This window comes from Micropterus salmoides, unplaced genomic scaffold (genome assembly GCF_014851395.1).
Source record: "Micropterus salmoides isolate LMB-PRFRI ecotype aquatic unplaced genomic scaffold, ASM1485139v1 Ms_hic_scaffold_9, whole genome shotgun sequence".
NCBI lineage: Eukaryota > Metazoa > Chordata > Actinopteri > Centrarchiformes > Centrarchidae > Micropterus > Micropterus salmoides.
Genome location: NW_024044681.1, coordinates 16,284,645 through 16,312,109, shown reverse-complemented (window position 1 = coordinate 16,312,109; position 27,465 = coordinate 16,284,645). Strand labels below are relative to the sequence as shown.

The 27,465-nt window shown below is 39.1% G+C and overlaps 2 protein-coding genes and 1 pseudogene across 4 annotated transcripts; 2 read left to right on the top strand and 1 right to left on the bottom strand.

Moving 5' to 3' along the window:
• Positions 1-3,593: 3,593 nt before the first annotated feature.
• LOC119895972 (sodium-dependent phosphate transport protein 2A-like) lies at positions 3,594-9,764 on the bottom strand. Its single transcript, XM_038709415.1, has 13 exons — positions 9,698-9,764; positions 9,161-9,305; positions 8,820-8,963; positions 8,579-8,690; positions 8,306-8,501; positions 7,784-7,879; positions 7,498-7,549; positions 7,056-7,223; positions 6,821-6,937; positions 5,861-5,985; positions 4,985-5,097; positions 4,592-4,875; positions 3,594-4,454 (listed from the first exon to the last, which is right to left on the bottom strand). Exons 2-13 carry the CDS (start codon positions 9,294-9,296, stop codon positions 4,150-4,152), a joined length of 1,848 nt encoding a protein of 615 aa, XP_038565343.1. The 5' UTR covers positions 9,297-9,305; positions 9,698-9,764; the 3' UTR covers positions 3,594-4,149.
• A 4,445-nt stretch (positions 9,765-14,209) lies between these two features.
• LOC119895552 lies at positions 14,210-16,831 on the top strand (annotated as a pseudogene).
• A 1,858-nt stretch (positions 16,832-18,689) lies between these two features.
• LOC119895695 (solute carrier family 22 member 5-like) lies at positions 18,690-27,070 on the top strand. Of its 3 annotated transcripts, XM_038708970.1 has the most exons (11): positions 18,690-18,961; positions 19,553-19,735; positions 20,107-20,210; positions 21,424-21,578; positions 21,700-21,871; positions 22,076-22,208; positions 22,533-22,633; positions 23,026-23,240; positions 23,891-24,073; positions 25,673-25,808; positions 26,707-27,070. In XM_038708970.1, the coding sequence occupies exons 1-11, from the start codon at positions 18,755-18,757 to the stop codon at positions 26,774-26,776; spliced, it is 1,659 nt and encodes a 552-aa protein (XP_038564898.1). In that variant the 5' UTR covers positions 18,690-18,754; the 3' UTR covers positions 26,777-27,070. The 3 variants fall into 3 exon arrangements, with proteins under 3 accessions (XP_038564898.1, XP_038564897.1, XP_038564896.1); XM_038708969.1 differs by lacking the exon at positions 23,891-24,073 and having other exon boundaries at positions 18,694-18,961; positions 25,754-25,808; XM_038708968.1 differs by lacking the exon at positions 23,891-24,073 and having other exon boundaries at positions 18,694-18,961.
• Positions 27,071-27,465: the final 395 nt, after the last annotated feature.

Here is a 27,465-nt window from a genome sequence, read left to right as displayed (position 1 = left end):
CAGGTGCGACTCAGGATCTGTGAGGAAGAAGACTGGTGTCTACCATAGACTACCGGTTGTCGGGGAAAACATTCTTACACTGACTGTGATGTCCCCTGTAGCGGTCAGGACAGTGCAGGTGCTGGATCTGGCTGGATCAGATCCATCTGGTCATGCCAAACCCCTAGCAGTCTAGTGACCTTTCTGAGGGGTGGCCCACTGCCCCATCGCTTAGGATGGAGGCAGCCTAGGGCCTGTGGCTGGTGACCTGGGGCTGATCGTGTCAGTGAGGTGAGCTGTGGCTTGTCGCGGCTGGGCGGACAGTCATCGGGCTCCACCCACTGTACCCATAGAGTCCAGTAGAGGGCGGAGCCTGTGTGAGATAGAACGAAGGTTACGATATGGTAACCCTAGTTCTATTAGCACAGGCAGAGCCCTCTACGATGGAGCCCTGCCGCTCCACCGCCGTCTGCTGAAGGGTTGGTTGGATGCTGAGCAGTGAGGACACCACTATTTATACGGTACGCACGTACAGTAGCGACGTCCAATTGGTCGGCTACTTACAGTATTCAAAATTTCAGTGGGCAAGTACGTGCGTGTGATAGGAAGAGAGGTAGTACCCAAAGAGTCCATTAGAGGGCTCCGCCTGTGCTAATAGAACTAGGGTTACCATATCGTAACCTTCGTTTCAGGAAGTACCACAGCACTGAGACCGCCCTGCTTAAAGTCACCAATGACCTTTTAATGTCTGCTGAAGATGGCATGTGCTCAGTCCTGGTACTCCTGGACCTTCTGTCCAGTTAAATATGGTGTGCCTCAGGGGTCGGTCTTAGGACTCATTTTGTTTTCCTTGTATCTGCTTCCCCTTGGACATATTATCCATAAACATGGCATTTCTCTTCATATTTATGCTGATGACACACAAATGTACTTGACCGTCAGATCCACAGATCCTGGAATGCTGAGTTCACTTAACAACTGCCTTTGTGAAGTTAAAAAATGGATGTCAAATAATTTCCCCCAGCTGAACTCAGACAAAACAGAAATCCTGGTCATCGGGTCTCAGCAGATGGCAAAACAAATACGGCCATCTGCTGGTTCCCAAGTAAATCACATTAAGCCTGTTGCAAAGAACCTTGGTGTCTGGTTTGATAGTAATTTAAATTTCGAGCAGCACACCACAAAGCTTGTTCAATCATGTTTTTATCAACTTAGAAATATAGCAAAAATTCAATCTATGTTAACTTCTAAGGACACCGAGACCATTTTACATGCCTTCATCTCATCACGCCTGGATTATTGCAACAGCCTTTTCACCTGTTTAACCCAAAAATCTATTGATTGACTCCATACTGTCCAGAACTCAGCCAGGCTTTTAACCAGAACAAAGAAATATGACCACATTACTCCTATTTTAGCTGCATTACACTGGCTCCCAGTATGTTTTAGATTTGACTTTAAAATTCTATTGATCACTTTTAAAGCCTCTCGCCTTGTATTTCTGAACTTTTAGTCCCATACACACCAGCACGTACCTTAAGATCCTCGGGCAGAGGTCTGCTGTCTGTTCCAGAGTCTCGACTGAAAACTAAAGGGGACAGAGCGTTTGCTGTCAGGGCCCCGAGGCTCTGGAACAGCCTGCCCGAGGAAATCAGGTCAGCTGAGTCAGTGAACTCTTTTAAGTCCCTTCTTAAAACGATACCTTTCCCGATCTTATTTGACTTTATTTTATCCCTTTTATTTTATTGTATTTTACTAATTTTATATTTATCTTAAATGTGTATTTTAGTCTTTTCAATGTTTTCATGCTTTTATCTTGTATTGTTTTTGTATTATTGTCTTTTGGGTATTATTGTCTTTACACTTGTTAAAGCACTTTGTATTGTAACTTGTTTTTAAAAAATGCTCTACATATAAAGATTATTATTATTGTTATTATTATTTAGTATCCTTTGGGCTCTGCACACCTCACCTCGCTGAAATTACTGATGCTCGGGAGATGGGTACCAATGATCTTCTGAGCAGTTTTAATCACACGCTGCAGGGCACTCTAGCCCTAGGCCATCGATGCCAAATTGTGATTTTTCCAGTCAGGGTGCTTTCTGCTGCTCCTCTGTAAAAGTTGACAAGAACTTAGCTTTAAGTTTCCTTGAGAAATATAGCCATTTCTGGGCTTTCCTCACCAGTGTGGAGATGTGAGATGACCATGGCAGGTTCTCTGTGATATTGATTCCCAGGAACCTGAAACTGTTCACCTGCACCTCCTCAGCTCCACTGATGTAGACAGGAGTGTGTTTTCACGTCCTTTTTTGAGCACTAGAGTGGAGGAAGTATAGCCGCCCATCCGAACTGTCTTGAGTGTTTGTGAGGAGGTTCAATATCCAATTACAGTGTGAGTGTGGTACTCAACAGTGCTGAGTTTGCTGATCAGTTTTATCAGAGAGGTTGTGCTAAATGCTGAGCTGAAATCCACAAACAGCATTCTGATGTAGGTGTTTTTCTCAAGGTGTGTGAGGGCTGAGAGGAGTTGCAGTGGAGATGGCATCCTCTGTTGATCTTTTGCTTCTGAAAGTAAACTGGTGAGGGTCCAGGCTGGGATGTTGTTCTTTATGTGCTGCAGAAGTAGTTTCTCAAAGCCCTTCATCAGAATGAGGGTGAGTGCCACAGGGAGGCAGATATTGAGACTAGGCACTGCAAACTTTTCAGGTACAGGAATGATGGTGGCTGTCTCGAAGCAAGTGGGAACCCTCTCCTGAGGCAGTGATATGTTGAGGATCTCTGTGATAACATCACCTAGCTGATTGGAAAAGGTTTTTGGCACACAACCTGAGATGTTATCAGGCTCAGCAGCTTTACTCATATTTACATTCAGCACATCTGCGGTGGATACTGACAGTGGTTGTTGTTCTAGAGGTGGTGTAGATTTTACAGCTCACTCTATGTGGAGGAGATCAAAGCGAGCATAAAAAGCCTGTGATGTTTTTGATGGGCTGCCACAAATCTTTGGTGATGCTGGTGTTGACCTTTCTCTTTAGTCTCTGCTGATGCCAGTTTTCACTGGCGGTGTATAAGCCTCTTTATCACCTGTTCTCGCTCTGGATAGAGCCCTCACTTCTTCATTCACCAAGGCTTTCTGGTTTGGAAATTATTTTATTGTCTAGTAATCACTACATCACTAGAGAGGTCGTTGCACTCAGTTCAGTCCCCACATTTTCTTTTCCAGTGTTGATTAATTAATTAATTAATTAATTAATTAATTAATCAACAATGTTTAAAGGTCTTGGTGAGGTCTCATAACTTCACATAATAATAAATGTTAGGGATAACTTTTGTGTTATGTGTTTCTGAAAAGGAGTAAAAAATGAACATCAAAAAAGAATCAGCTGATATATTGACATATTGGATTTTAAAATCCTCAAATATCAAAATTGTTATTGGTCTTAACAATCCTTTATCAGTCGGGCTCTAATGGAGACCTACTATTGTAGTTGTACCATTCACTTACCTGTGTTGTAAACACATTGTAAACCTGCCTGGAGGTGAGGTGTTCTATTTCTGCAAAGAACATGGGAAGAAACACTTCTTGCCTCTTAGTGTACCGTATATTCAAACTTTTTATTTAAACCATTACTACAGTACCAGCATCTGCATGACAAACATTTCTCACAGGCGACACATATGATATGAAACAAAATCATGTGTGAGGCAGTTAAAACATTATTTCCTTCTCTGCCTCATCCACAGTTTCACCAACATTTAAAGCATGCTTTTCAGTTGCCACTGAAAAAAAAAACAAGGAAGGGATTGCAATACTTTTCAGTTCTAATTCTATATAATTTGATTTGCAGCTTTACACCTGGCTTCCCCTTCATATACATACATATAAATAATTATAACAAGTTATCACAGGTAGGATTTACCTCCTGCAAATAAAAGTAAGTCTGTTAATAATTATTTATTAACTATTCATACTTCACTCAGACCAACTGCCCCTCATTTACAGCTCGTCTTACAATTCAGTGAGCTGATGCTACCAGTTACAAATCCGATGACAAAACGTTTATTATCTTTTTCACAATTGTAAAAAAAAAAAAAAAAAAAAGTCAGTGGTGACCTCCAACAGGTCTTTAAATTCAACGTCTGGCACACATTAGACACAAAATAGTAGCACTACAAGTGAGTGCTGCTCAGTTGAGTTCTCTGATTGTTTATGTTTGTGTTTTTCTTTATGGACCTTACTGCAACCAAGTTAAATATGTTATTCTCTGAAGACCCATTGATTGCTGTGTTGTTTTCCTCATTGTACTGTAGATCACAACATCCAAGTTCGTCCAGTCCTTTTTGTTTCTGCCAGCTCTTATCATTCTCCTGTCTGTCCCCACTCTGACTCCTTTTCTCCCTGACTTTTCTCTCAGGGTTGACATTAATGCCCTCCAGTGATGTTACTGGGCCATCATTTCCTTTGCAACTCCAACCTAGGAAAAAAAACACCAAGGAGAGGGTCAGACTCTCAGGAACAGCAACCATTAAGAGGTAAATCTGTGCTGAGAGAGAATATATATAAATGCTAAATAATACAGTTAATTCATTCAGGTAACTAAAAGAAATGTACCTCTTCCCTGCCTGCACCACAGGGTCATCCTTGTGATGACATCATCAAGGGGCTGCAGCGAGGTCATCCAAATCGGAAGAAAGTCCCAGTTCTGTAGTCTAAGTGGCAAACAATCAGGTCTGCGTGCCTGAAGCATGTTTACTGTTGCACCAGATATAATCAACATAATGACAGGTACGCCAATTCCAGTCATCACCTTCCAACCAGCCATGGAGAGGGCAAACACAAGGGATGGGAGCAGCAGGAAGCAGAGGAGGAGGTACAAAACAGCAAACCAGCGGTACCTGTGTCATGGGAGTTATGTTCCTTTGTTTAATTCATTGTGGAGTTGTAGTTAAAAATAGAATATTTTGTTGGTTTGTGATTAAAAACAGAAACTATTGCTCATCATACCTGGCAGTTTGGCTGCCAAGGGCACAAGCCATGCGTATGGGTAAGCGGGTGACTGGTATGGGGTACCACAGCAGGATACCAAGGAGGTTAAAGAGAAAATGACATATGGCAACCTGGAACAAAAGAGGGGGTGACAATAAAAGATGCCAGCATAAACCTGAGACAAAGAGAAAACTACAGAAAAGTGAGTCAAACAGGGCCCGATGACAACAAGATGTAGATGTATCTGACAGAAATGAGAGAAAAGCTGCAGGAACCTCATGTTCAGTCATATCATTGTCTCTTTACTTTCACAAGTTACAGTATAAACCACAAAAAGCAAGCACATGCTGTGTGCTTCTTTAAATATGGAAGCAATGTGAAAAATGGCCTATTGTAATTTCTAAGAGCCCATGGTGATGTCTTGTGGTTAAATGTCTTTTGTTATCTGACCAACAGTAGAGAACCCAAAGATATTTACCTTACAATTACATAAAACAGAGAAATGCTCCAAAATCTTTAGAAGTTGGGATTTCTTTGTATCGACAAATTGAATAATTGTTTCAGCTCTAGTTTCAATTATACTGAAAACTTTAAAATGCCTAAATATTAAGTGTGCTTGCCAATTGAGCAAAAAGAACTTGAACTTGGTTTTTAATGCGGCGTAGCTATATGGTTGTTAGTATTGCTTGGTGGTTGCAAAGACCATAGTGCTTTTTTATGAGGCTTCTATGACGCTAGATGCTTTCTTAGTGTCAATCTGCTAATGTCAGCGAATATGTCAGCACCATGGAGAGAGACAGGGGGACTACATTTGATATTTTAACCTCCAGTGGTCAAATGTATTATTTTTTTCTTCACCTGTGTGTCTATGTGTATGTGTGTATATATTTATACCTGTGTGGCAGCAGCTAGCTTATCTCCCGGACTAGCCAATGCTGCCAGTGTAGCTGTTGTAGTGGTTCCAAGGTTGGACCCCAGGGTTAAAGGGTAGGCTCTTTCAATACTGATCACACCAATCCCTGAGGATTCATAGTATGATTAACAATGTGTCCAATCACTGTAGTTAAAAAAACAATAAGACAGGATACAAGATGAAAATAAAAATGATCAACTGTATTAGCTACAGTTAGGTAGCTAAAACATCAGTATTGGACTAAGGTCAAAATAGGACTTAAAATGTCAATGGGTAACCTAGCTTTCATGGAGGTTGTAACAAAGTCGAAAGGGTAAAGACAAAAAGTTATGCTTCAGGTTTAGCATAAACAATGGAACCAGTAATCACCCATCTATCACTGGACTTTCAGGAACCAAGAGTGTTTAGAAGGCAGAAAAAAATAAAAACACATTTTTAAACAGACATGGCAGAAATATTCTAAACGTATTACCAGTCTCTTTTCTATGATCATTTTACACCTCCTTGCACTATATGTATTAAAGACATGAAGATGTCAGTAACTTTACCAAACAACAAAAAAACATATTAGACAGAAGTATGTCTGGAACTGAAAAAATAGCCAGCACATGGAGGAATTTTAACAAACATGCTTAACCATTATCTGCTACAGTCCTGTTAATGCTGTACCAAGCTAGCAGGCGAGTGTTGCATGTAACTGTAAAGGCATTGAGGTGGTGATTTGTTTTTGATTCTGGTTGAAAGCAAGAGTTGAATGTTGCTCGAATGCGCTGCTTATTTTCATGTACAATACATGTTAAAGAACAATATATTTTTCTTTACATAGTAAAGAAAATGATATATTTGTATTTCAAAAATGTTTACAAAACCACTAAATCACTTCACACATTGTGTGGGTGTGTGTGTGTGTCTGTGTGTGTGCGCATACATGCATGTATTACCTATGAGAGGAGTGATGGCGGAGGTGAAGACAGAACTACTCTGAACCAAAAAGGTCATGCCTGCTCCTACTAATAGAGCCAGATAACCTGTCAGCCAGGTAAAAGGGTAGGGGAAATCTACAGGATAGAAAAAGACAGGACATGGATGTATCCTCCTGTACATTTTCTATGTTATTGTTTATGGGTTTAGCTATGGTGTATTTAAGATAGATTTAATATTCCCAGTGTATATTACCTGTATTAACAACTTTATTAATAGCACTGGCCACCTGGCCCTTCAGCAGAGAATTGAGTAGTTTAACCAGTAGTATCAGACAGCTGCACAGTACCATCAGGGAGCAAGCCAGGAGGATCAGACCTATGGCCAAGTCTGACAAAGAGCAGTTCACAAAGAGATGCCTACCTGGGCAGTGAGAGAGACAGAGAGATGTGATGTCATAACAATTTCATGGAAAAAACAAGATTGTTTGAGTGAGAAATGACAGCCACTCCCTAAAAAAAACTTCCAGCTTACTGTGTGTCATTTTGTAGTGCATGTTGATGATTGGTGCACAAGTTAAATATAGTGGTTAACACACCAGTAGAAGGGGAAATGTATGAGAGAGGAGAGATGTTATTTTATCAAAGATAACTTAAAAGCTTAACATCACAGAAATAAAAAAGACAAAATGGCGTACATTTCTGTGTGTGTTCGGAAAGGTTGTGTGTTCCCCAGGATGTTTCATTGTCCTGTCAGGAATGATAAACAGGTAGATTAAAGCAAAGAGGTGGTGGGACACTTTAAAAATGTAACACAGCAGTAGCATTAGTAACATATTTAGTACAATTATAGTTTTGCACATTTAACACATGAGCCTGATGTGCATGGTCTCTAAAAATTTTGTAAAATGAGCACATTATTTTACAGCAAGCTAAAAGTGAGTAACATGACATTAAAAATGGGACATTGCATCGCACTAATACCTTCACGGTTGGGGCTTGACACCACTGTTTCACCAAACTCTTGTTCCTCACACTCTGGTCTCCTGTAGCGATGGCTGTAATGACTGAACGATCCAGCTACATACACACAGAGTCTTGGTATGACATCAGGAATGGTTATATTTTGTTTGGTAATCAACTTGTAAGTTTGGTTAAGACAGATGGGTCTCACCATAAACTATAACACCTTTGTGTCCTTTAATGAGGTGTGCACAATGAATTGCTTTTTTCAGATATCTTACATTTTTTATCTTGTGCCCCTGTGCACTTTTGCCTTGTTTATTGCTGCTGCTGTCTGCAACTGATGTAGAATAATTGTGCAAACTCTGTCGAATCTATAACCTTTTGATCTTAGAATAATTGTGCAAATAGGTAACGTTTTGTCTGAAGAGCATCTGTTGATTACTCCGTATGGACTGTTCTCTTCTGAATTTGCTTCTGTATCTGTCTTGAATAGTAAAAGAAAATGTTTCCTGTGCTTATGGAAATATGCAGACACAGTACCTGGATAATCATTATAGTGAGCGGCTCAGTGAGGACTTTAAGAAGTTCAGGAGCTTCTTCTCCAGTACTGAGCTGTAGTGTGTCGACCACAGCCTTTGACAGTCGCCTCAAAAGGCCACTCACAGCTTCCAGAGGGAGGAGCACCAAGACAGACAACCAGTTAAAACAGTCGTGGACTGTAGCTCCAGCAAATGCCCTGGAAGAATCACAATTTCAGAAGGATTTTTTTTTTTATTGTTTTATATAAATACCTATAAACGCACACAGCTGTACCTTTCAAAGTCATCTCTCTCCCCAGCCTGCATTAGAGCAACAATGGTACTGGTGACGGATGTTCCGATGTTGGAGCCCATGATGATCGGAATCGCTGACTGAACATCCAGTACTGAACAGGAAGAAATAATTGGACATAATTTGTATATATACATTTTTATGGATTAGTTGAACAGAAGATAAGTGGTATTCTGTTGTCCGTAACTAACATTGCTGAAGAATTGTTAATATTTTAACTCACAACCAGAAGAGACAAGGCTGACTATGATGGAGGTGGAGGTGGAGGAGCTTTGGACTAACACTGTCACAAGTATTCCCACCACCAGCCCTGCCACTGGGTTAGACAGGATGGCATTTTCCTGGAAGATATCTCCTGCTACCCTGCCTGGAAGGAAGAGACAAACAGTGTGACATTTAAAACCAAACTTGGTATCTAAAATAGTAAATAAAACAGAGAATTACGTGTCTATGTCTATGTTGCTATATTTTAAAATGGATCTAAATGGCAGTGTGAGTTACTGTGAGTACTGCAAAGGAGAAGATTAATGAGGAAAATGTTGATGGAGGAAAGTGACTGCTTACCTCCAGCCAGTTGGAAGGCAGAGCTTAAAATGTCAAGTGAGCACACAAAGAGGTACAGGAGCACAAAGAGCAGCGGGATTTTACAGACAGCAGATACAGCTGTTTTCACTCGCTGTGTTTTCGGCTGAGTTTCCATGGTCAGATCCTGGAGAGCATCAATCATGGGAAGTAATAGTGGTTGGTGCTCATAGTATATATGTAGGCAGCAGCAGAAGTTAAAACTGTAGTGGTGGTAGTAATAGTGGTGATGTGATAGCTGTTCTGTTTAGATATTGAATGATTTATTCTATCACAGTAGAATACTCCTGAAATATAGTAATTAAAAAGCAATTTACATTAAACTAATGCAGGGTGGTCATACACTGTATTGTATCAGTGCAACAAAGAGCAAAGATTTGTTTTAACATTACAAATTACAATATAAAACTTTATAGTAAAACTTTGACACAAACAGAAATTAATTGTATAACAAAATACTTGCAATCGGTGCTGCTTCAAGCACATATACTAGTTTGTACATATACTATTTCAACATACCTTGAGCTTTCAATGAAATGGGGCCTCTGCTTCAGAAAGTGAATGCTGTCTTAAAGTGAGTTTAAATAATGAAACAGAATTTCTTGGGTGAAAAGATTACTTTTTAACTTGTGAGTTAAAAAGTAATCTTTTAACTCAAGAAATTCTTTCCCCCTTTCTTTAACTACATAAAAGCAGTGTACACTGCTTTTATGTAGTTAAAGTAAGGGGGAAACAGACAGATTAAGATATGAAGATAAGAAAGAGAAAAGGCAGGAATAAGGGAGGTGCTACTGTGTAGAGTAGATTAACTCTTATTAGTAGAGCATGGATGACTGGTGGTGTAATGAAAAGCCAAGACTTCTGCATTCTTTCTTTTACTCCCTCTCTGTCTTCAGCTATAACTAATCAGTATCAGTAGTTTGATATGCCCTATATTGATCAATTAGGCTACTGCGGAACTGAAGTAAGGGTTTATTGCAAGACTGTTGCATTGAAAAAGCATTAGTTTTGGCTAGTTGTTCCTAATAAAATACCAACTGAATATGTAGACACTCATAATACGACGTACAAGACTTTACTTATCTAAAAAAACATACCTTCAAATAGAAAATATTATGCATTGGAGTGTTAATATCATGGTCTCAGTTAAAGTTATTGCAGGTGAAATCATACAATTTTTCAATCATCAGTGGTTTGGAAAAGTAACTTTTTATTTGTGTTTGAAACCATTAAATGATCTACTGAGATTACAGACACAGTACATTTTGTCGGCTGCACTTTTAGGGGCTGTAGATAAGACATATTTGCAGGAAGACACAAAAGAAGACAGTTGGAATAAAAACAATATAATTCTGGGATAAATAATGATTATGATAAACACAACCTGGGTCATTGGGGACAATTCCAGGTGATCATCTTCTCCCTGTTCTGTGCCAGCACTATCCCTAATGGAACCAATCTTTGTGGCTGTGCAATAAATTTCTACTGACAATGTAAATTTTTATAGCATGATAGCTAATTGTTACATTATAATACCCTTACATGCTGTTTTTGTTGTTTATCATGCGAATGAAATTGCAAACAAAGTGTTACCAATAAATTTATGTCATTTTATCCATTATCAGGATGTGAATGCGAAACAGGAGATGAGCAGATGCAGCAGGTGTTAGAGGCTGAATGTGGTCAGAAATCTCTCTGCTGAAGGACAGCTATTTGACAGGGACTGAGAACACAAACTCAATGTGATGCATATACGTATGTAATGCTTCGACCTTTGAACCTTTTATTTAGTTATTTTTACTTCACCCATCCTAGCAGAAAACTTGGATTTAAAATCTTGTTGATACAATGATTTTCATGTAATTTGTATTGTAATTTAATAACTAATGAAGCATGTCCTACCCTACGGAGGTCTTGTGATTTTTCTTCGATGTTTCATATTTATTCAGGGGTTTTTTTGTTTGTTTGTTTGCTTTTTGTAATCAGTGTAATTAATGAGATTTGAATGCCTTTTTATCTTATCTTACAATACAACTGAGCAAAAATCTGGACGTTTCAGGGAAGATGAGTGATGACTTCTGGGGTGCCTTTCCTAATCTTAATCTAAGGGGAAGCCCACAGTCTCAGACTTTGTATAAAACCCTGGTATACACTTTTCGCGGGTCACCAAAGTCCTTTGGTGCATAGAACAACTGATCAAGGAATTAGTTTGGTGGTTATTGTGGCCAGATAGCCTGGGTTAGGTACATGTTATAGGTGATATACTGATATAGGCTCAAGGATAGAGTGTTAACCCCAAATGCAGAGATTTTGCGCAGTTTTATGGCCATACTTGTTACCTTGTTATAAAAGAATAAAAGTACACAGTAGATAAAAGTGATTAAGTTGTCACCCAGTTATTCCATAACTTCAGATCTTGTTCCCCAGTACCTACATATATTGGTATATACTGTAGGTATTGTAGGCAATATTAGGTGTCTGTGAAGATTCTCAGTCATCCAGGTCTTAGTTATCCAAAGAAGGTTAAAGTCAAGGGCAACTGGACTTAGTTGAAGATACTAGAAGACGCTTCGTCCCTCATCCAAAGGACTTCTCAACACATATGAGACACTGAGGCGAGACCCAACCAGTGGTTTCCAGAAAAAGGCCATAGAATGTCTAAAACAGCTACAGAAAGACAACACCATCTCCCGTGAACAAATTTACCATTTGAATCCTGGAGAAGCATTCCATGCATATATGGACTACCCAAGATACACAAAGAAGTAACCCAACTCAGGCCGATTATCAGCACCACCTATTTCCAGTACAACGGAGGATTCTACAGACAAAAGCATGGCTGTGCCATGGTTTCACCGGTGGTGAACATCTACATGGAAGAAGTGGAGAGCAAAGCCCTACACTCCTTCAGAGGAACAGCGCCAAGCCACTGGTAAAGGTATGTGGATGACACCTGGGTCAAAATTAAAAGCCAGGAAGTGCAAGCCTTCACAGAACACATCAACTCTGTGGACAGCAACATCAAGTTCACACGAGAAGATCAACATTGAAGAGGACAGGAGCCCACACACACAGACCAATACCTACTCTTCGATTCACACCACCCACTGGAGCACAAGCTAGGGGTCATGAGAACACTACACCACAGAGCGGAAAACATACCAACAAGTGCCCAAGCCAGAGAGAAGGAACAGAAACACCTGAAGGGGGCACTTACAGCCTGTGGATACCCTAAATGGACCTTTGTGAAAACAGCCACAAGATCCAAGAAGAACAAAACTATAGGGGAGGAGGAAAAGAAGGTCAAATGGAACAACATTGTGATTCCATACGTGTCTGGAGTATCAGAGAAACTCAGGAGGATTTTCAACAAACACAACATCCTTTGTTTTTTAAACCCAAGAAAACACTAAGACGCTGGTACACCCCAAAGACCGCACACCCAAACAAAAGAAAAGCAAACGTAACCTATTGGCCTCAGGTGAGGATGCCAACGATGGTTGTTCAGTCTTGGCATCGGGTAGTCCTAACGACCATAACGACTGTCGTTACAACAGCCAGGAACACTAACGAACCAGCGGTATCAACGATCCTGGCAAACAACCCCACTGAGGTTAAATAGCTGAGTTTCCCTACCAGTCAGTCAGAACTGAAGAAGTCCTTTGGATGAGGGACGAAACGTCTTCTAATATCTTCAACCAAGTCCAGTTGCCCTTGATTTTAACCTTCTTTGGATAGCAATATTAGGCTAATTTGGCTCAAATGTTAAGTGTCTATGGGATCAAATAATATAATCATGATCCCATGCATCCAGGAATTGAGCAAAACTTACCAAGTAAACTTGATGTGGTGGGGGGGTGCTGTTTCCCAAGCTTTGTCTGAGGGGAGGCCCGCAGTCTCAGACTTTGAAAACCCTTGATCTAGATCATTACCAAAATGTGATGGATGATTTCCTACTTAAGAAATGTAATAACATTACATCACTACTTTGTAAGACATCAGTATATGAAAATAAATCAGTAAAGCAATACGGAAGTAATTACCTGCCACAAACCAGCTATTATTTTACTGACACTGACACTTAGAGCATGTTTATAGACAGGGGAAACACAGTGCTTTCAAAAAGAAAATGGTAAGCTACGCATATCCTAATAATGTAAAACATGTAACAGCTCTTTTTCTTTTGTGGAGATGTTAGCATTACACGGTTATGAAGCCCTATTATCTTGCCTTTTGTGTTGTGGTGCCCATTCCTTCCTAGATTATGTAACAGATTTATTCATCTGTGAGGTTTCTTAGTGCTACACTATGTGGGGCTATATCATCTAACGTTACGTTAAGTGGTGTTGTGTTGCATTTTTGTCAGGATAAGACACAGTGGTGGAAACAATACATTTACTCAAATACTGTACTTTAGTGTCATTTTGAGGGACTTGCACTTTACTTAAATATTATCAATTTGTGCTAGTTTATAATTCAACCCTACTACATTTCAGAACCAAATGTTGTACTACAATATTACTGTTGTACTTGCACCACTACATTAATTGAATAGCTGTAGTTCCTAGTTGCTTTGAACATAAACACTTATGACAACTTATATGAAATGCATAACTATAAATGCCCTGCATGCCCGCATAGGTGTTTGCATTTGCTGTAGCTGATTAGATGTGCTCAGGTTGAAGATGTGGAAAACTTTGCTGGAATTTACCATACTCCATGTGCTAATATGAATGATGAAGTTGTAACTTGTCCCCACGAGTTGCATTAATAAGCTGCTTATATCAAGTCAAAGTCACTTTATTGTCAGTTCTCACATGTACAATGCACACAGGGCATTGAGAGTGCATTTCTCTCGAAACCCATGGTGAATGCAAGACAAACAAAGTTTAACACATCAATAATAATAACACCCCTGAAGTCTAAAAAAAATGTAGGTAGTTGTAGAAAGTGGTCATTTGTGCACATCAGTTATTTTCTTGTGCACGGTAAATAAATTATTTAACACTCTGAAATGGGCCATTCTTTATAATGGGTACATTTTGTGCATGGTACTAAACTCACGTACAGATTTTAATGTAGGCACCTAAAAATGTAGACTTGTGTGACAGTACCTTTACCTTGTGGTATTGCTACTTTAGAAAATAATCTGAGTACACTATCCACCGTCACTGACAATGTCCAATACCTTACACTTTATAAGCCTAAGACTACTGTATTACATTTGGTGGACATCTTGATCCAAATCATCTTAAAGAACATTCAATATGTTGGGCATCAACATCTGCTGATCAGACATCCAACCCCTTTAATGTACAAGAAAAATACAGTCATCAGACATTCATCAGATTTTGTGTTTCAGCTTGTTTACCACATTTCCCTCTCTTTGTGTTTCTTTATGTGCAGGCACTGAGACCTTGACTGACAATGTGCGACTCCTTTACTCATCCATGGGCACGTGTTTAGGCTTTGCTCTTGGCTACATGATGCTGCCTCTCTTTGCTTACTTTTTAAGGGACTGGAAGTCTCTCCTGTTGGCTTTGTCTGTGCCTTGCCTGGCCTATATCTCCCTCTGGTGGTAGATTGCACTCACTACATGAACGCTTACTTTGAAAAACTATACATTTTTGGGGGGTCTTTGTTTTAATGAAAGATCTTAAACCTGAAAGCAAATGGTAGAATTGACTGTGTTAAGAACGGTAGATTGACTTGAAAACTTAATAACTGGCCAACACTATGTTTTCCGAATGAAAACTAAATTAACCCGTAACCAACAGTGAACGGCTGTTGAATGCACTTCTTTAACATCTTTTTATCCCTTAGTTAGAGTTTCCTAAAACATGGCAAACCTAAGTCTAAGATGACTGCATGGCCCTGTAATCTGCACCCACATATACAGTTTACGACTTAATTTGTTCATTTAAGATTATAATTTTTTAGACTGTCATTTTGAAAAAGGAACCACTTTTTCCCAAGATAAGTATTCTAACTTGTTGCTTTGTCTTTTAAGCCCCTCTGATCCAGACTGAACCTCTTTGTCCACCTCTCTGTTTTTCTCCAATATTGAGGCAGGTTCATCCCAGAGTCTCCTCGGTGGCTACTCTCTCAGGGAAGAGTGGAGGAGGCCAAGGCCATAGTGAGAAAGGCTGCTAAGTGGAACAAAGTTCAGGCTCATCTGTCAAGATTACACTGTAAATTTACACAGGAGCTGAAGCCCCTCAGAGACACACAGTGGGCAATGAGTCTGGGACAGTGAGAAAAAATACTAGTGTATCGCTAACAGTAAAAAAATAGAAATCTGTCAAGGAGATCATTCATTTGTAAAAACATGCGCTTAATAAGAAATGTTACTGAAAAGGACAATTGATTCACATAATCTGGGCACGTTTAAGTGGGTTCCTCATGTTTGAACAAGAAGCTAACGGCAATTCTATTGATGCTGATGACTTGTTGCTCACTCACTACAAAGCAGTCTTTGAAATGTAATGTCAATACATCCCAATTAATCCTTGACCTTAGGTTAAACAGCACATTTTAAGATCAAATAAACTATACATTCTTAGTCAGGTTTTTTTTAGGACATTAGTTGGTTTTTAATATTGTAACATCATCTAGCATCAGAATATTAATTGCTATAGTTTCTGAAAATCACTGTTTTAAACATTCCTTATATATTAGGCTGCTATTTCTATGCAGATTTCTATTCAAACATCTCTGCTGTATGCCAGTATCTTTGTCTTGACCAGATTCACCATGACTACTGGATACTATAGCCTGTCCTTCAACGCATCCCAACTCCATGTTGATCCCTACATCAGTTGTTACATCTCAGCAGCTATAGAAATTCCTGCATACGTTTCAAGCTGGCTGGCTCTGAGATACCTTCCATGACGACTGTCCGTCATTGGTACCTTGCTACTTGCCGCTGTACCTCATTCAACTGGTGCCTCAAAGTAAGCAGGAAAAAATATGGTCTCATCAAAAAGACACTGAGTGTTCTCAGTCCAAGGAGCAAATCATTTATTAAATAACAAACTACTTCCTCATCTTTTAGGCCTAACAAATCTCTCTGTTGCTCTGGAGATGCTGGGTAAATTCAGTATTACCACTGGTTCCTCCATGATGTTTTCCTACACAGCAGAGCTTTACCCAACAGTGCTAAGGAACACAGCAGCAGGTGTATCTACCACAGTCTCCAGATTGGGAAGTTGCATTACACTATATTTGTTAACGCTGAGTGAGTAAACTGGGTCACAATTAGTTTTAAATTGTATTTATTAAGCAGCTGCACCGGCCCGCTGATATACACACCAAGTTCAGTCTTGTCTATAAAATCGTATTTCACTGCCACCAAGTTTGGAAGCCATGCATACACTCATACTGTAAATGCACGCACACACAGGACCCACTTCTTCATTTTTAGGTGTTCACTTTAAGTACCTTCCTTATATTACATTGGAGACTCTGGCTGTTGTGTCTACCTTTGCCACTCTCTTCCTTCCAGAGAGTTTTGGACGACCTCTACCTGAAACAGATGCATAAGAGAGAAAGGTTGGGCTACTTAGAGCTTTTCATAAAGTGTCTCCTGTGCCAAATTCATTTTTACATACAATATTTAATAACTACAAGATGTCTAAGAAGATAAACTGAATTCATATTGTAAGGAATCTTAATTTTGCTCTCTGTTATACTGCTGAATGTGTTGCTCTTTATTTAGCATCCCAAATTAATTTGATTCCAAACAGCCATACCATTTAGAACTTTGAGTGGGACTTGTTGGCACAATATTTTATTAATTAGCATTAATTAACACATAGTTTACAATTTTCTTTAAAAAGAATAATAAACTGGAATTTAATGATCATCATATGTGTCTTTCAACTTACTTTTAAACCTTCACAGGCTATATGCATATTTAAATGATTACACTGTTTGAATTTAAAAGGCAGCTGTTCAGCTGCTCTAAAAACAGACTGAAAGCTATCTGCTCATCACCAAACGGCACCAGAGTTGGCAACTACCTGGTGAACATAGTGGAACATTTAGCAGCTAAAGAGCCAAATATTTCGACTTAACAGGTATCATCAACTTAACAAGTCATGTAAGTGTTATGTTCACAACTCGTTTCCACTTCGCCCAAGTGGCCAAAGAAATCATTTTTTGCAGGTTGAAGTATTATCTTATTATTTAAGACCTTCCCTGGATTTAAGTAGTTAGCATTATTATCCCAGAGTATAGAGATCCTGAGTTTAAATCCCAGACCTGGTCCTTTCTTTGTGCAATAGTTCTGTTTCCTTTGACAAAAACATGTACAAATCATCTCTGCTCTAAGTGAATGTGATAATGTGACAGTAGGCTGTAGTAAATGCAGCTGCTTGTGATGATGATAATGAAGTTCATAGCAGCAAAGAAATATGATTACTTTTGCTCTATATTCTATGCAGAACATTAAAATCAGTAATTTTTTGTTTGTCTTTTTGCTTTATAACAGAATAAAATGGCCACCCATTACTGGAAAAGAAACCCTAAGTCCTGGACAGTCCTCTATGATTCTCTACTGATGTGTCAATATTTCTATTGAGTGTAATTAACTAACTTACTTAAAATATTTCTTAATGTTTCAATTTTTTTTTTTAAGTTTCATAAGTTATTCATCAAAATTCACCTATAGTTTTCTTTGTTTAATACATTTCAAAACATAAATTATCTTCTCTAAGACATCAGTATGTGAAACTGAAATAGTGGAATTAAATCCTGATTTATAGATGTGGCCATTTTGAAGTGAATGTTTTGTGACTTTCTTTTTGTCTTGCTCTGATTTTTTCTCATTTTTATACATTTGCATACACACTGTGTGTTATCTTGAATGGCGAAGATAAATGCAAATTATTCACTAAAAGTTGTTAATTAATGTTTTAAGAGTCCGGCAAATATCATACCTCAGATAAACGTTTAATCAAAGTATATTTTTATTGTTTCTGAATGAGGCTATGGTTTTACACAATACAAAATACAAAATGCTGACTAGATGGCTGTTAATGAATGTCCCAGTAGTCAAAAGTTGCAAGATCAATGTTATGGAAGTTTTTGCATCTGAAAATTGTAGTTTTTTTATTGCCTATAATGTATAACCAGGACAAAAAAAACCCAGAACCTTCAGACAGGATATGACACAAAAGCACTGCTAGGGTCAAGTTATTTTCTGGCATTTGTTTAGACAGAGACATGTGTTTCTACTACAACCTTCATGAGGGTGATTTCTTTACTGTTTACGCATTTTTGCAAACCTGGGAGCTATGGCTACAATATTCACATTTGTTAGCCCTATTCCCAGTTAAACACATGGTAGTAAACAGCGGCCCTGAGTGGCATGTGAAGAAATTTTTGAGTAATGAGTAATAAAACACTTTGACCCTCCCTTCCAACTTCTGCCTCTGCGCGCATGTTTTATCTACATTACAAGTATAGGGCGTGGCTAGCTGGCAGGTGGGGTGAAGGAAGACCAGTCTGTGTCTCTCTTTTGCAGTAGAAAACATAGATCAAGACTGTGGAGGGCACAGTTTGAATTCTGAGACTATGAAGGATTACGATGACGCCACAGCGTTCCTGGGTCTGTGGGGACGTTTCCAGCAAATTGTTTTCTTCTTACTCTCTGCCAGCATCTTTCCCAACGGATTTGGTGCGTTCTCTCTTGTCTTTGTGACTGACACTCCCAGTCACCACTGCCTGGTTCCTGAGGTTAACCTGACCCAACATTGGCACAATGTCATCATCCCGAAAGAGGTAATTGCATTTTTTGAATACATCTCCTGGAAAAAGGAATAGTGTAGCTTTGTCTTTTAAGCCAAATTGTTCTCTCAATGTGAAAATTATACTTATTAAACTATGCCAGAAGGAAAAAAAATCTGTCTTACTGTAATGTTCCCATGGTTAATTGTTGTCTATTTAATTTGAACAATATTGCTAAGAACACACATTTTGTATTTCATGTGTGTAAGCAAAGTCTATAATTGATCAAAAATTAACAGAATCTTTTCAACAATACAGACATACACAAAAGGTGAATTAATCACTAATTTTACATATATATAGATTATCAAGATACTGTTTAACCTGAGCTTCAAACATTCTGCACTGATGTGCAAAGGATTTGTATTTTTGGAGTTAATGCATTTGCTGTATAAAGTCATCCCGTCATAAAGTGGTTGATAAAGTGATATGGATATATTCCAGCGTTTTATGTGAAGGTAGGTACAGGTACTTTAAGGACACAGTTAATGTAGCCGGTTCCTTGCACAGAATGGCTCCATACACAAAACAGTTATAAGTTATTTGCGACAGAAATGTTACCAATAAAGTGATTGTGACTGTGAGGTAGTGAATGGGAAAGAGGAGCTGAGCAGGTGCAGCAGGTACAGGCTGGATGTGGTCAGAAATCTCTCGGCTCAGGGATTCATTCCAGGCAGAGATGTCAACCTCACCGACCTGGAGCAGGAGGGCTGTGTGGACGGGTGGAGCTACAGCACCAACATCTACCAATCTACCATAGTCTCTGAGGTGAGTGTGTACATCTACCTACATGTGAGTGTTTGTTGATCTAGTTTAAGTGGTAATATAGAAGTAGAATGCTTGAGAGATGACGGGAAATACCCAGTCATTGAGAATAATAAGAGATCATGTTAATAATATTTAAAGTCGTGCCTGTCCACAGGTTTAATCTGAAAAATTAAGACCAACTGGGCTAAAAGGCAAGTGAAAATCTGACAGAAACTCCAAATGAATGCTAATCTTGCTCTGTGTCTTAAGGATGTAAAAGTAGGCAGACATGGTAACCATCGCCCACCACCAACTTAAATAGCCGTTATATGGTGGTGAATTTGCATCTGTAACCTTGTCCCCCCCACCCCATTCCTGCATGGATATTCCAGTTTGACCTGGTGTGCAGTGAACAGTGGAAGCAGCCGCTCACCTCCACAGTTTACTTCCTGGGAGTTCTTTTTGGATCCTTCTTCTCAGGGCAGCTCTCAGACAGGTACTGACAACACCATTTAACGGCTCTTTAGTACGAACAAAGGGAACCAAGTCATGCTTGGTGAGAGCCGTTCTTTTTATCATTGGGCCCAAATTTCACTGCTTGCCCTAAATCCACTGCCCTTTACATGAACAGTGTATCTTTAACATTAGCACTCAGGTCACAAACTGTCTGCCACTCACAGCGCAATAGTGGGTCAACTATCCTGGAGGACGCTGGTTTGCTTCTGGGTGTATTTAGGACATTTTCTAATATGAAAGTGAAATGAAAATGAATTGCATTTAAAGCAAGGTAACTTTATTTACAAAACATATGCTGTACAGACGGTATATTCAAAGTAGTAAATTCAATGACGAAGCAGAGAGATATGGTATCTTGATGTGTAATGTTTACAATTCATACCATTAGGTCTGGTAATATGAGTAATTTAGTGCTAAACATAGTCCACACATGCAAAATTAAATTATATTGATGGGATCCAAATCGTACCCTCTCACTATCCTAGTGGTTATTTTGCCGATAAACATGGTAACCTCCAATCCCAAAAAACAAGAACAAAGAACAATGAGCCGTTCTTATGAATAGCTCTTGGAAAGGAGCCATAATTCCCATCACTACATCTGACAATGTAATGATATACACAGTGAATGAAAAAAAATACTTTTACACTTGCTGCTAATATTATTATTTTTTATATACTGTACCTTGATTAACTTTTTAGAATTTAATTATAGTTATTCACATGAACAGTGTTTTCTGTATTTTTGGGGTCCTTACCAGAGTGGCCTGGGATTCTAACCTGGGGTTCTTTGCTGCATGTCATCATTTTTTAAATCTTTAAAATTTAGAGAAGATTTACTTGCTCTACTTTGACATAAAATTTTTAAATGATGAGTTCAAACTAATAGAATGTTAAGCAACCTGTACTGTAAACTTTCTTTTTTCTAAAAGCTTTAATGCATCATTTTTTAGAGCGTGTAACAGGCCTTTTCTTCAGTATTACCTTATGTTTTGTTGCATCGTTTTGTAGTGTTTTGTGTTGTAGTGCTACATACAGTTATTATCTTTGACCCTTGCGCCTTACAGTACAACAACAAGTACTACAGTAGGCAAAAAACATTGACCGTCATGATCAATATATGTTTTTGTATTTTTGTCTTTTTTGATTTTTTATTTGTATTGGCTTATTTTATTGTTTGACTTCTCACTCTAGGTTTGGGAGAAAGCCTGTTCTCTTTTTAACCATGGCAGTTCAGACAATTTTTACCTTTGCTGAAATCTTTTCACCTTCTTGGACGGTGTTCGCCATCCTTCTCTTCATCAGTGGTTTGGGACAGATCTCCAACTATGTAGCTGCTTTTGTGCTGGGTAAATCTGAACATTTAATACCAACAAAATATTTTTTATACAGTAGTCAGTGATTCTATTTATCACAGATATCTTCACTTATTACCTGCACTTTGTAATGCATGTCTCTCTTTTTGTGTAGGCACTGAAATCTTGACTGGAGATGTGCGGGTCCTGTTCTCATCTATGGGTGTATGTCTGGGCTTTGCTTTTGGCTACATGATGCTGCCTCTCTTTGCTTACTTTTTAAGAGACTGGAAATCTCTCCTGTTGGCTCTGTCTGTGCCTGGCCTGCTCTATCTCCCCCTCTGGTGGTAGGTTGTACTCTTGACTAGAAATTACTATTCATGGGAAATTGACCTTACCTTGCAACATAAATGTCACGATTTTGCTCTTGTCAGGGGACAAAAAAAGTAATTATGCTCTTACTAGAGAAATGTTATAACTTGCATTCACCCTAGCTTTGTATTTTAAGCCCCTTCTGAAGCTTTCTGTTTCTCTGTTTTGTAATGAGGCAGGTTCATCCCGGAATCTCCTCGGTGGCTACTCTCTCAGGGAAGAGCGGAGGAGGCCGAGGCCATAGTGAGAAAGGCTGCTACAAAGAACAAAGTCGAGGCTCCGCAGGTCATCTTTGAAGATTACAGTGTACCTGTAAGTCTACTTCGAGTTAAATAATGCAGGACCAGACACACGGGCCAAGGTGTATGCTAGAGGACACACATTGTTGTATCAGTATGAATGTCTGAATGGCAATTCTTCCTATAGTTGTCATAACATTTCACTATCACCAAAATGGGATCATCATTAGGATTCCGCCACTAGGGAGCATTAATATCGTGCAAAACTACATGGCAATTCTTTGAGCAGTTGTTAAGATATTTCATTCTGGACCAAAGTCCAGTCGGTCGGTCTGTCGGTCCTGACCGACTAAAACTCCACAAACTGCCGTTGAGACTGATGTTTTGTATCTTGCAGGCTGATGAGACAAAGAAACACCCAAAGGAACACTACAATGTCTTCAGCCTGCTGAGGACAAGAAACATCCGAAACACAACTTTTACTCTGTGCCTGGTGTGGTGAGTATCCAGTCTGAGCAACACAAACAATTATATTTTCAGAACTCCTTCTTGCACTTGTTTTAGTTTATATACTAAACAATCTATTCATTAAATTATTCATCAAAACACACTAACTAATCACTGTTATAAATGAAGTATGTGTATTTCACCTCAACTCTTCACAGTCCTCGTTTTCACTGTTTTGTTCTTTTGGTTTTCTTTCTCTCTTTTTGTTGTTTTTATCTGGTATAAGCTGTTCTGTCTCAATGGCAGTGAAGCGTAAGTCGAAGTCCTATGTCTAAAGGTCTTGATTTGCTACTGAAGCTACTGTACAGTACACGTTTTTAAATGCAGTTTCTAGGCAGACTTCCATTCAAACATCTCTGTTGTCCGTATTTCTGTCTGCCCAGGTTCACTCTGAGTACTGGATACTTTGCCCTGTCCCTGAACACATCCCGACTTCATGCTGACCCCTATATCAGCTGCTTCATCTCAGCAGCTGTAGAGGTACCAGCATACATTTCTAGCTGGCTGGCGCTGCGATACCTTCCACGACGACTGTCTGTCATCTGTATCTTGCTTGTGGCAGGAGTGTCACTGTACTTCATTCAACTGGTGCCTCAAAGTAAGCAGTGTCATCACATGGTGCATCACTATGGTCATCTTTCCACTCAAATATTTATCAGTCTTAAAAGAGTACTCCACAGCTTTAGCATTGCACTTCTATAACACACTCAGGCTCACACTGGACAGTTAAAAAAGGATAAAAATTGATGCAGCAGAACCAGAGATGTCATCTTTTTTAGTCCACACATTCTTCTTCTTCTTTTTCAAAATCTGGCGCCTACGTTACTCACAATGCAACTATACCACCGCAGTTCAACCCAAGATTAGAGTGTGTTAGTTAGTGTGTTATGCTAGTAGCAGCTAATAATGTAGCCTCAAGCCCCTAGCTTCAGGCAAAGCTGAGAAGCGGGCTACAGAGGGCACGAAGTCTTCAGACCCAACCAATGCTGAGTCAAGTGACATTTAAGTGCTATTTTAAACTGTTATGCATCAAATGCACATATATTATACACCACAAGTCACTTGAGTTCATTTATCAGATTTCGTCCAGCTTTCTCTGGAGCCACAAAATGCTTTGTATAACTTTTTTCTCACATATGTAGTAGTACTCACCAAACTTTTATTTGCTACAGTGGATCATGGACTTCTCAGCATGAAAAACTCCTTTTTTTCATGCTGTTCTCACACAAACCATTTCTTACCTCTCAGGTTTATCAAGTCTGTCTGTTGCTTTGGAGATGCTGGGTAAATTTGGTATCACCACCGGTACAGCCCTGATGTTTGCCTACACTGCAGAGCTTTACCCAACAGTACTCAGGAACACAGCGACAGGCACATGCACTACTGTTTCCAGAGTTGGCAGCTGCATTGCACCTTTTTTGTTACAGCTGAGTGAGTAAACTGGTCTTAAATAGTAATTAAAGCTGCAAGCTGCGTTGGGCGGGCCCTCGCACGTGAAGCGTGTCGTGGTGTGAGGTGGCCGCATTTCAGATTCTGGAGCTCTACCAGTGCAGCTGTGAATTTTCAACGCGCTTCGGACACTGCACAAATCATCATTTCCTCTGTCCCCTTTGTGACTATAACTGAATATTGGCATTTAGATGTGTTCGGGGCGGGTTATCAAGCACATAAAGTTTTTGGCAGATGTGAGCATGTAGACTGAACTTACAACAATTTCCTCTTTCATGGCGAATAATTTTTTTGGATGCCACGGCACAGACATGCCGTTTCACGAAAACTCATTGTTTGTACAACTTTTAATCGTCAACGAGTTTAGAATAGACAGCGACAATCTGAAGTTGGTCAGACTAATTCTCTTGAAGGAGTTTGTTAAAGTACGGAGCCTGTAAATCATCCAATAATTACCATAAAATTCAAAATGTCCGACTTCCTGTTGGGTTTAGGGCATCACTCCAAGAGGCTTTTTGGTACATCTGGACATGATACATGTGCCACAGAAATTTCATACATGTAGGTGAAATGTGCGACGGAGGCTGCTTTATTAAAAGTCATATCCTGTTGCCAGCAGGTGGCGATATGACCATGGGTGAATGTCGGCACGTACATGTGTTCAGGGCGGGACACTTATTAAACATGTAAAATTTGGTACAGATCTGAGCTTGTACAGTCAAGTTACAACAACTTCCTTTGTCGCGGCGAAACGTGGGACTTTGCCGTCATGTCACCACCATGCCGTTAACCGAAAACTCACAAGTACATCATCAATGTTTTAAGGGTTTTCTGGGACAGTTTTAAAGTTGATACATCCAACCTGCTAGGAGTAGTCCATTACAGTGTAAGACGTGTCATTTCCTGTTGCCAGCAGATGGTGTTATAACTTTGAGTGAATATTGGCATATGGATGAGTTCAGGGTGGGACTATTGTTATACTTATCTGCACAGCAAAAATCTGAAGTCGATTGGATTAATTCCCTAGTAGGAGTTCGTTAAAGTAAAGTGATCAGAAACGCCAAAAATGACCATTAAATCCAAAATGGCCGACTTCCTGTTGGGTTTAGGCAATGGCCCAAGAGACTTTTTTGTACATCTCAATGTGATAAACGTACCATAGAAATTTCATACATGTCGGTCAAACTCTGTAGGGGGCGGTAGTGAGCCATTTTGCCCCGCCCATGCGCTACACCCACAAAATATGGCCTATTCTTCTGAATTTTGTGCAAAGTTTGGTGAGTTTTCGAGTATGTTTAGGCCCCCAAAATTGAGGTTACTTTGCAGAAAAAAGAAAGAAAGAAAGAAAAACTTAATAATCCCTTCAGTTTCAATAGGGACCTCACACGTTTTGTGCTCAGGCCCTAATTATTAATAATTGTTTAACCTGTATTTATTTTGGCACATTGACACATTTAGTGGCCATGCATCTGATTTCTCCTCTATGTAGTTTGGATGCTCTGTACACACTGAAGAATTCACCTGCACATATGCAGGACCCAGGTCTCTCAGCCATCCTAATTTCCTTTTCTCCTTGTGCAGGTATATACTTTAAGTACCTGCCTTATCTTACAATGGGGACTCTGGCTGTTGTATCTGTCTTTTCTACTCTCTTCATTCCAGAGACTTTTGGACGACCTCTACCTGAAACTATACAACAGATGCATAAGAGAGAAAGGTGGGTTCCTACTCAGGACAACTTACACAGCATTATCCATCTGGGGAGATCATATCATCAGCATAGAGAGAACACAATGTAGTACAAACCAAATCTCAAAAGATACTTTCTGTCAAGGGATATGTATCCCTCCTAGACCTACAGAAATTCACTAAGTGGCAAATTAAGGCTATTGATCACCCCTCTATACATGTGTGAAGGTCCATATGGATACTGGTTTAAATCAAGACACTTACCTAAGTTAACCTAAATCATGTATGGTGTGTCATTCAAGTCACATGCAACACTTTATAGTCAGTTTGTCTGTAATGATAAAGATAATCTTGACCTTGGGTTACGTAGGAAATGGACTACAGAGTGCATCCTTGTCAAGGAAGCTGCATCAATCAGTCGACCAAGCAGGCAGAGAAGAGAGACAAAGTCTGACCTACAGTGTTGGCGAGTCACAGCCTGTCACTTTTGGCTTACTTTAGCTCAGCAATTGAACCTATCAGGATCTTAGATCTTTGAAACTTTCTGACTTTGGAAACTCCTGGAGGTAGTCACAAAAAAGGCAATGTTCACTCTTAAATTAATTTATAAATTGTTAAATTATGTTCCCATTAGTGTGTGCCAGAGGAAGAATACAAGAAAATATTATAATTGTTATTTTTATTAATGATAATAAAATATTCACCAAAACCAATCATCATCATCATGATTCTGAGAGGATGTGACAATCAGTCTATGCAGTAAACACACCTGTTCATGATGATGATAAAGAATTTTTTAGCAGTGAAAAAATCAAACATTACAGGTATTTTACTTTTCCTTTAATGGGACACTAAACCAAATTATATTTTGTTTGTTTGTTTGTTTGTTTGTTGTTTGTTTGTTTGTTTGTCTTTCATCCCAACAGCATAAAGTGCCCCTTCATCACTAGAAAAGAACATTCAAAAGACGTGGTGCTTGTTGAAAGTCAGCTCTGATTGTGTAAAACGTTATCATTCCTGCTGTTTACTGTTCTTACTATTCAACATTTCTTCCAATACATTTCAATCACATTAATGACATTACATGACCTTTTTTTAAAAAGTGAAAGAATTAAAGCTTGACTGTTATTGAATCACAATGATGCATGCAAAATATTCACTAGAAACTGAAATATGAAATATGCAAGTGTTGAATGTAATGCTGAAAGTGTAGTTGTACCATAAAACCCTAAATGTGACTACTGGTTATGATTGAATTTGTATCAGAATATTAAAACTTTGATTTATGTATATGTACTGTTGTTTTTTACACTACAATTTTACAGTATTGCATGAGTACGGTAACTGTACTGAGCATCTATAATGCACTGAAGATTGTTGAAATTTTCATTTCACAGTGTCTTGATGCTGTCGCAGAGAAACCATTCCTCCATGTTTGTAGAGATATTTTAAGGCACCATTATGTTGTTTGAATAACGTTCGTGGTCCTGTTGAAGTCACATCATTCCACAAATCCAGTGACAACATGGACAGAGACATTATGTTTGTCTAGTTATTTGCCTGATAGCCAGATATCACTGCTTCACCTTGTTTATGGGACGACCAGAGAGTTTCTTTCAGCTACATATCTGCCAGCTGCAGCTCGGTGGCTGCCAGCATTTGTGGATGCACAAAAGCAATTTTTA

Excerpts from the sequence above, each read along its gene's own strand:
- LOC119895972 (XM_038709415.1), bottom strand. The coding sequence starts at position 9,296 with ATGGAAACTCAGCCGAAAACACAGCGAGTGAAAACAGCTGTATCTGCT. Across the intron at positions 8,691-8,819 it reads CAGCCTTGTCTCTTCTGGTT|TACTGGATGTTCAGTCAGCG; the intron begins GTGAGTTAAAAT and ends CTTCCTGTTCAG. Across the intron at positions 5,986-6,820 it reads CGCCATCACTCCTCTCATAG|GGATTGGTGTGATCAGTATT; the intron begins GTAATACATGCA and ends ATGAATCCTCAG.
- LOC119895695 (XM_038708970.1), top strand. The coding sequence starts at position 18,755 with ATGAAGGATTACGATGACGCCACAGCGTTCCTGGGTCTGTGGGGACGT. Across the intron at positions 21,579-21,699 it reads TGTAGCTGCTTTTGTGCTGG|GCACTGAAATCTTGACTGGA; the intron begins GTAAATCTGAAC and ends CTTTTTGTGTAG. Across the intron at positions 23,241-23,890 it reads CATTCAACTGGTGCCTCAAA|GTTTATCAAGTCTGTCTGTT; the intron begins GTAAGCAGTGTC and ends CTTACCTCTCAG.